The sequence below is a fragment of the Trachemys scripta genome, chromosome 9 (assembly GCF_013100865.1).
Source record: "Trachemys scripta elegans isolate TJP31775 chromosome 9, CAS_Tse_1.0, whole genome shotgun sequence".
Lineage (NCBI taxonomy): Eukaryota > Metazoa > Chordata > Testudines > Emydidae > Trachemys > Trachemys scripta.
This window is the reverse complement of record NC_048306.1, coordinates 45,395,817-45,404,488: the sequence shown is the minus strand read 5'-3', so window position 1 is coordinate 45,404,488 and position 8,672 is coordinate 45,395,817. Positions and strand designations below refer to the sequence as shown.

Here is an 8,672-nt window from a genome sequence, read left to right as displayed (position 1 = left end):
GCAGCTGGAGCCCGGGAGCGGAAGCGCCCAGCTGGGGGCGCAGAGTCTGGGGGCTGCCCGGCAAACCGTGAAGCCGGTAGCGCTCGAGCAGCCCTTTCCGCGTGGCTGGGAGTGGGAGGGAGGAGGGGGCGGAGTTAGGGCGGGGCTGGGGCGGGGCTGGGGGTGGGGAAAGGGGCGGGGCCAGGGCCCATGGAGGGTCCTCTTTTTTTATTTGTTAGATATGGTAACCCTAGCGGCGGGGGCCCCCTGCCGCCAAAGACCCCAGACCCCCTGAATCCTCTGGGCAGCCCTGGACCAAGTCCCAGGGTTCTGTGTGCTGCATTAAGCTGAGCTGCTCTGATTCCTAGAGTGAATTGTAGGAGAGCTTGTCTATCCTTCTGGGCACATGGAGGAGAACCAGGAGGTCTATCAACACAAGAGTGGCTCAGCCTGCATCCTCCCTGTAGAGAGGGTGGGTCACCAGCCTGAATGAAAGCCTCATTTGGGCATTAGCCCCAAATGAGCCAGCTAGCCTGGGTTGAAAGCACCACCAAACTTATGCCCAAGGTTTATGTGTGTGGAGTCAGACTGGAGAGGGGTTCAGGGCAATGCTCAAGTAAGAGCCCAGGTTAACTGCAGTGAAGACAGACCCTGAATGGCTGCCCAGCTTCTAATTGTCAAAGGAGTATGTGTTCAGTAGGTACAGCAAGGAAGGTGTTTGTTTGTAGGTCTGCTCTGTGTGGTGACTGTAGTTCACCTGCCCCCACAGCTTGCTTTACAAAGGATGTTAGAATCACTACCAAGAGTTCATTTAGTCAGTTGCCAAGGGCACAGCACTAACCATGTGTCCCATAGGACATCCAGTTCACGGGACTGCAGTGTGTGCTGCCTTCCTGCAGCCAGTTTATTGAAAGGCACTTTAAAAGGATCCTCATGAAAAGCAGGTTCTTGGGGCCTGTGGCAGGACAGTAGGGTTGGCTGGGCATTAGCCTATCTGGATATCTTTGGTGGCCAGAAGTCAAAAGTGATTTGGTCATCACCATCTCCTACCATATCACAGAATCACAGTGTTTAGCATTTCCCAGCCATGCTAATGGGTGTCCCAGGTCAGCCTCAAACAGCAAGGGGTGCTGTGCTTTGGGACTGAGGTGCAGTAGCAGAGCTGGGGAAAGGGAAGGAGGGGTAAAACCAGGACAGCAATGAGTCAGAAGAGGATTGTAGAGTTGTGGGAAACAAAATGAGCTATATCTGCAAATGGAATCATGCTGGAATAACTGCATCTACATTAGGGCTTTTGCCAATATAGAAACACTATTAAAAAATTAAAAATTAAAAAAAAAAATCACACCTGACACTACTGTACTAGGAAAAGTTCTAATGTAGACCTGGCCTAAATGTTCAAGGGCTGAACTTTGAAGTGAGCTTTAGGGGCTCAATATTTTGAGCTGGAGGAGAGCCCCCATCTGCTCCCCTTCCCCTTGGAAAGTGCCAGGAGAAGAGCCACAGGCAGGAAGGGCGGGGCCATGGACTGTACCAGGGCAGGTCAATAGTAGGCATTCCCTGGGGGCAGGAGGTGGGTAAAGGGCCAGACAAGCTTTTATGGAGCTATGGCGGAGTCCTGCTTATGTCAACAATCCGCTATTGGGCTCTTTCCCTCCCCCTGCTTTTGCAGTACAGTTTCCCAAAACCAGGCTGTTTCTTCCCCAAGTAATGCGAGGAGCCCTTTCCCTCCCCCAGGCTCCTCTGTCTTTGCAGCTCCATCTGGCTTATGCTGACATGGGACTGAGGGAGTTTGGGACATGGCCCTGCTAGTAATTGCTGATTAATAGGAGCTCAGGAAAGTCCTTTGTTGTGGCAATAAAAGCCCAACATTTCCAGATGCTTCATTTGTTTGTGTTTCACACAGGCTGCAGCCTGGCTTAGAATGAACTCCCAGCACAGGATTTACTTTCCCCACACCTCTCCTTGGGCAGCTTTTGCCATCAGCCTGCATCCTTTTCCTTTCAGGATTATTGTCCCTGTCTCGCTGTTGTCCTGCACCCTGTGTGAGGTACATCAGTGCACAGTGAAAAGTGAAACCACATTCTGATTAGGCAGCATTGTACAGTCAATGTTAGTTTCACATCCACTCTGCACTGGTGTACCTAACGCGGGGGTTCTCAAACTGGGGGTCGGGACCCCTCGGGGTCACGAGATTATTACATGGGGGGTCGCAAGCTATCAACTTCAACCCCAAACCCCGCTTTGCCTCCATCATTTACAATGGTGTTAAATATATTTAAAAGTATTTTTAATTTATAAGGGGGGTCACACTCAGAGGCTTGCTATGTGAAAGGGGTCACCAGTTCAAAAGTTTGAGAGCCACTGACCTAATGCAAGGTGCAGAGCAGAAGTGGATTAGCCCCCCAGGGTCTCGAGATAGACATAGCTGTGTTGAAATACCTGTTGTGACTCAAAAGTGCCTAGCATTTCTGGGTTTGTTTCTTGGCCCTGGAGAAGCAAGCTCTCTTCTATCCTTGCACACGCAACAAATTCAGGGTGAAGAGCTTAATATGGCCGGTTTGGAATCATAGGGTTAGACAAGGGTCCACAAGGGTCATCTAGTCCAACCCCTTGCCAAAATGCAGGATTTGTTGTGTCTGAACCATCCAAGACAGATGGGTATCTATTCTTAGTTAGGAATATAGCAGGCATGGTTTGCACGTCCACACTGCATGACTTGCAAACCCTGCTTGAGTCCTACGAGGGTGGAAGGCCTCTAGCAAAGTCTGACTAATGGAGTCTTCCTTTTGGCTGCCTCATACCTTGAGTTAGGCCTGTTCTGAGAAGGGTAGAATGTACCTGCCAACGTATTTCTGAAATTATTTATTTTTTGTTAATTGCTGCTCTACAAGCTTCAACCTGTCTTGTTGCAGGATCCCATTTCCTTCTGAGTAAGGTCCCTGGGTTCAGCTGTGGGGACCTGCATGAAAGACCCCCTAAGCTTATATTCTACCAGCTTAGGTTAAAAACTTCCCCAAGGCACAAATTCCTTTCCTTGTCCTTGGACAGTATTGCTGCCACCACCAAGTGATTTGCACAAAAATTCAGGAAAGGGTCACTTAGAGTCCCTATCCCCCCAAAATATCCCCCAAGCCTCTTCACCCCTTTCCTGGGGAGGCTTGAGAATAATATACCAACCAACTGGTTAGCAATGTGAGCACAGACCAAACCCTTTGTCTTTAGAACACTGAAAATCGATCAGGTTCTTAAAAAAAGAACTTTATTTATAAAGAAAAAGTAAAAGAATCAAACTGGCAAAATCAGGATGGAAGGTAACTTTACAGGGTAAATAAAAAGATTTAAAATACAGAGGATTTCCCTCTGGCTCAGCTTCACAGTTACAAAACAGGAATGAAACTACCTCTTTAGCATAGGGAAAATTCACAAGCTAAAACAAAAGATAACCTAACGCATTTCCTTGCCTTACTTACAATTTCTGTAATTCTTAAATGGATTATTCCAGGTATATATTCAGGAGATGTTGTCCCTGCTTGGTTTCTCTCGCTGTCCAGAGAGGGAGCAACAAAGAGAGTCACAAACAAAATCTCCCCCTCCCCCCCAGATTTGAAAGTATCTTCTTTCCTCAGTGACCCTTCTGGTCAGGTGCCAACTAGGTTATTTGAGCTTCTTAACCCCTTACAGGTAAAGCGATTCAGTACAGCTGTCCAGGAGGGATTTTATGCTACCCTTATCTCTATGTTTATGACAACTGACAAGAGCTGCCAGATTCCATACAGATATACAGTGACTGCATGTCACCAGGATGTCTCAAGATCACCCCCTCTGAGATAAGAATGTAGTCCAAAGTCCTTTTCTCATCAGGGAAACAGAAGAAAAACACATTAGTCCCCAGTACTCTGCTGTCATCTGGCCATTTGGCTTGAACACCATCTCTGAGAAGGGAGCGAGGTCTAGTGGTTAGAGCAGGGGGGGATGGGAGTCAGGAGTCCTGGGTTCTATCCTTTGCTCTGAGAAGGGAGCGGGAGGAGATGGGACATGGCTAGGGAAAGATGGGCAGCATCCTCTGATGCCAGACTTTGAGGGGGCATGGATGAATTTTACATTCTCTGTGTATATACATATTTTTTGTCTGAGCAATAGACTTTGCTATTAAACTGCTAAAAAAAACCACCACCTGAAACAACAAAGAACCCAACGTAACAAAGCAAAGAAAGTCATTCTCCAGAGAGAGTTAGAGGCCCTTTTGCAGCCCCCTCCTCTGCAGCAGAGCCAGCACTGCGGTGAACAGAAGGGCCAGGGTGGGAGTCTAAATTCATGTTTCACCTAAAAGTACCAGATGTGCTCTGGTGTGTTTGAGACCTGATCTAGTAGCATTTTTAAAAAGAAGGTAAACTCCCTAGTTTCCTTGAATATCAGGCAAGACATGGTGGAACCAGAGAGATACTAATGGCTGACCTTGAGATATCAGTGTCTCTAAAATTATATTTTCTTTCTACAGTACAATTGGGAAGCTCTAACCCCAGTGGTTTGTAACTAGTTTGAAAAAGGCAAGATTTTTTTTTTTTAATTATCCTCATACAGCTCCTTTATGGGGAGAAATCACATGGACTAGATTGAAGGGTTTTTAACTCTCCATCTCTTGATTACTAAAGCTACATAAAATGTGACTCAGACCAGGTGCTCAGGATGAAATCGCTAGATCCAGAGGTCAGATCTAGAGACAGGCTGGGGTCAGAGGGCCATTCATTTGAAGTAGCTGGAATTGCTGTACCTGCTTGTGTGAGCCATGAATTTGGTCCATGGTCTCTTTGAGAGGCACTACAATTCTTGTGTGACTCTTTCAGGAATCATAAGAAGAATTGCATTTAACTCTGATTACCTGAATTGCATTTAACGCTGATCATTTTGGTGCTATCATAAAATGGTGAACCCACAATGGGCTATAAAACTTAGTTTCTGCTCCTTTTGGAAATCCAGGATATGAAGCATCAAGGAGCTTCTTAAATCCTTCTTTTTCCTAGTTGTGTCCCTATTTTCTAACTTTCTCATAATTTCTTAGTCCTTCCTCGTCTGTAGCTACCTTCTACTTTTCCTCAAAGGCTTCTTCTGTTGCTTTGCTGCAGAGCATTCAATGACCTCCTTCAGTTTCACTTAGTGCCAGATTTCCAGGCTCAGAAATGGTCTTGAGCTAAGGATAACTTCTGTGACTTTTCTTCCGTCACCATCACCATCACCAAACCTCCTCCACCATGAATTTCATTTCTGAAATGTTAATGCTGTCTAATCTATAATGTGTGTGCTGTCTTGGTAGATCATAAGTACTGCGAAACCAGTGGCTGGGCATTAGGATTTTTGAAGATTATGGGAAAATCCAGACCTCAAGGTGGGATTAGAGTGGGGATGTTTTATTGTCACAGCCTGAGAGTATGAGGCTGTTTCTTCATTAACGAGGGGTTCTTCCCCAATTGTGTCCTTTCCTCTTCTAGACTGGCAAGTGGCTACTCTGGTGTTAATCCTGATGGCAGCCACTATCATCTTGCTGTCGTTCCTTGCCTCCCTGGTTTCCTTCTGCCTAGGCACTCCCAGGCAGTACTACAGAGTTGTTGCTGTTCTCCTCTTGGTTGCAGGTACCTATAAGTCACTGCTCTAGAAAGAGAATACAAATTTGGCTACTTTAAAGGATAAAGTGTCTCCTGACTTGTGTCTCCTGCAACTCTATTGAAATCCTAGGGCAGGGCAGGGCAGGATTTGGCCATCAGACTGCTCCAAAAACTGGAGCCTACAGACTAAATAAAATCTGCAGAATTATGAAATGTGACTCGAACCGGCTCCATCTTTAATATAGAAGTGCAGCCCTCTGGCTCAAGATGGGAACCCTGGATCTCTTGGGGCCTGCAGCCTTTCTGGGCTGCAACTCGGCATTAAAGATCAGTGGCATTATTCTGCCCCATTTATGCACCTTAGGTGCAACCCTTAGCCTCCTTCTCACCAATAGGGGCCTCACCAGGGTGTGTTCACACTTTATCCAGCTGCCAACAGCTAGTCATAGCATATCCCCATAGGATGCAAAGAACAGCTGTGGTTTAAATTCCTTACAATGCACTCCTGTTATCTAGCAGGCTCTCCAGAAACTGCAGTGTGGCTGTGATAAGCTGTAGTGTGTTAGTGTGTTGGGTTTCACTGAAGAATACCATGGTACCATTTTGTTAGGGATACGGCCACAAGATTCATGAATCTTTTCTACATTAGGCAAAATAAATCTGACATGGACTGAAAAGCACAATGTTACTGTTTGAGCAGTGGCAGGGGGAAGTGGCAGTTTAGTTTAGGCCCCAGTTTTCATTGTCCATGAATAAAAATGATCTCTTTTTCTAAAATGTTCCATAGAAACTGAGATTTAAATCCTTGTAGTATTGTGAACCCGAACACAGCAGCAGGGTTGTGCTTATGCTGTAAACTGATTAGGAAAGGACTATCATGCAAAGCTGGCCTGTTCAGGTTCACCCCTGCAAGTCACTGATGTGCAAAAAGAAAACATCAGGGAGCAAATTAGAATTTTAAAATCCTTTGTATTTTAATTCACTTAAGGTAGAGGTCCATTATGAACTCCTTACTTCTTCTTAAGGCTCCTTTTTAAAGGGCTTTGAATACTACAGACACTGCCTTGACCTGCTTTAATGGCACAATATTACTATGTTTAGCCCACCTGTTCTCCTCCAAAATCTGACTGGGAATGTGCATAAAATAGGATTTAGAATCAACTTCTCCTCGTTCTGGTGTTGCATGGCCGAAAACCCAACCAAGACTTTCCAATACCAAAAAATGCCCTGAGTTACACTCTCATCTAAATAGAGATGGTCTTAAGTCTGCATGGTACACTTCTGCTCTAGACCTTGCAAGTGCCTTAATATGGTACTAGTGTTAAATTTTATCCCAAATGGAAAGTGAGGTGGGGGAAGACTGCTTGAAAAAGAATCCAGCATTGTTTGTGGCTTTACTGAGTGAGAAATGGAAAAGTGCTGGTGGTGGGTTCCAGCATCAAGGCTCTGAGATAAAGAGCTTGAGGCAGAAGTGCTGTGATGCTGGGCTGTCAGGAGCAGGGCACTCTTGTGAGGGAGATGACAAGTGAGCTAGAGCAAGCAGTGATAGCTGCTGAGCTTGGAGGACGCTTACGCTGCTGGCATCCTACTAGGCTGATGGCACTGCGGTGAAGAAGTTCACAGCATTGGTACTGTTGACATTGGGCCAGGCACACCAGAGGGAAAGAGGGTGATTGTACTTTGCCCAAGAGACAAGCTGGATGGGAAGGAGGTTGGGAGATCTGTGTGACCAAGACCACCAATAAAGCCACTAACAGCTGCTGCATGAACTTGCTGCATTACTTCTTTCCTCTTCTAGACTTTAACCAGATGTCTTTTCCCCATTTCCAGTGGTTCTGCAAGTGTGTGCCTTGATTCTCTATCCAATCAAATTCATTGATAGCAGCATGCTGAAGAGCTACCACGAGTTCAACTGGGGGTACGGCCTTGGCTGGGGATCCGCTATCTTCATGCTGGGTGCAGCCATCCTATACTGCCTGCGCACGGACGTTTACGAGGACGCCTACTACTAGGGTTGGGCAGAGGAGCTGGCCAGCCCCAGCAGATCACTGGACTATCATTAGATTGACTGGACCAGAGCATGAGGGGCAGGGAAGGGAGGAGGGTTGTTGGGTCCACTGGGGTTTTTAGAGCACCTGTTCAAAGACACCAAAACACAAGTTTTGCAAGAAATCAGCAAGCCTTAATGAAAGATTTGGGTGTGAAGATCTGGAACTGAACACTCATTAAGGTGGTAGGGGGAATGTGGAGAGAGAAATGGGTTGTAGCTCATCAAAATAACCAGCTGTTCTGTCAGTCTCTCATGGTTTTTTCCTTTCCTTTTTTATACTGGACAGTTTTCTCTGAATTGTAGAGAGTGACTTGTATTAGTTAAGAGGTGAAACCTGCTTTTATTTTGATACAATTTTGACACATGGTGCTGTAAGAAATAATTCAAAGTTTGGGTTTTTTAAAGACTTGTCTATTCCATGTGACTTTGGAGTGGCCGCTAGCTCCTGGAGAAGCCAGGCTCTCTTTTAGATAAGTGTGCAGAGTTTGACTTTTGCATCTTGCCTTTAGGTGGCTGAACAGTGCAGAATGTCTTCTGATGCAGAGAAGAATAAATTAGAGAAAGAACCTGCATATATATTTCTTTCAGTCTTTAATGGCTCAGGTGACCTAGCCACTGGAGCATTTGAAGAGAGGTCAGAGCTGTAAAGGTCTGGAATATAAATAGCCAGGCACTGCAGTTTAAGCCCTGTGGAGCTAACATGCACAGCAGATGCAGCAGAGGGAGTGCTGCAAAGCAAACACATTCCTGAAATAGTATGAGGCTTTCTATGCTGAATTCTTTCCAGCCTATGTCAATAATAAAAATGCTTTCCCCTCCTCCTCCTCTCCCCGCCCCTTCGCCCCCCCAAAAAAGGCAAGAGGGAGGAAAAACTTAGGATCTGGCTTAATGGCAACATGTACTGCCAAAAAATACTGTAAGCAATAATTGTCTTACTATTGGGTGAATGGGTTTTTATTAGGATATATGTTGTCATAGATTCACAAACGTAGGTTGAGTTGTCAAGGTGCCCACACCAACTACAACTGAGATAGGTATCC

At 45.9% G+C, this 8,672-nt stretch overlaps 1 protein-coding gene across 1 annotated transcript in view; it reads left to right on the top strand.

Moving 5' to 3' along the window:
• LOC117883414 (transmembrane protein 47-like) overlaps positions 1-8,198 on the top strand; it is a 31,138-nt gene extending 22,940 nt beyond the window's left edge. The window contains exons 2-3 of the mRNA XM_034782694.1: positions 5,469-5,609; positions 7,413-8,198. Of these exons, the coding sequence (XP_034638585.1) occupies positions 5,469-5,609; positions 7,413-7,594 (323 nt within the window). The 3' untranslated portion in view covers positions 7,595-8,198. The remainder of the gene's footprint in view (positions 1-5,468; positions 5,610-7,412) is intronic.
• Positions 8,199-8,672: the final 474 nt, after the last annotated feature.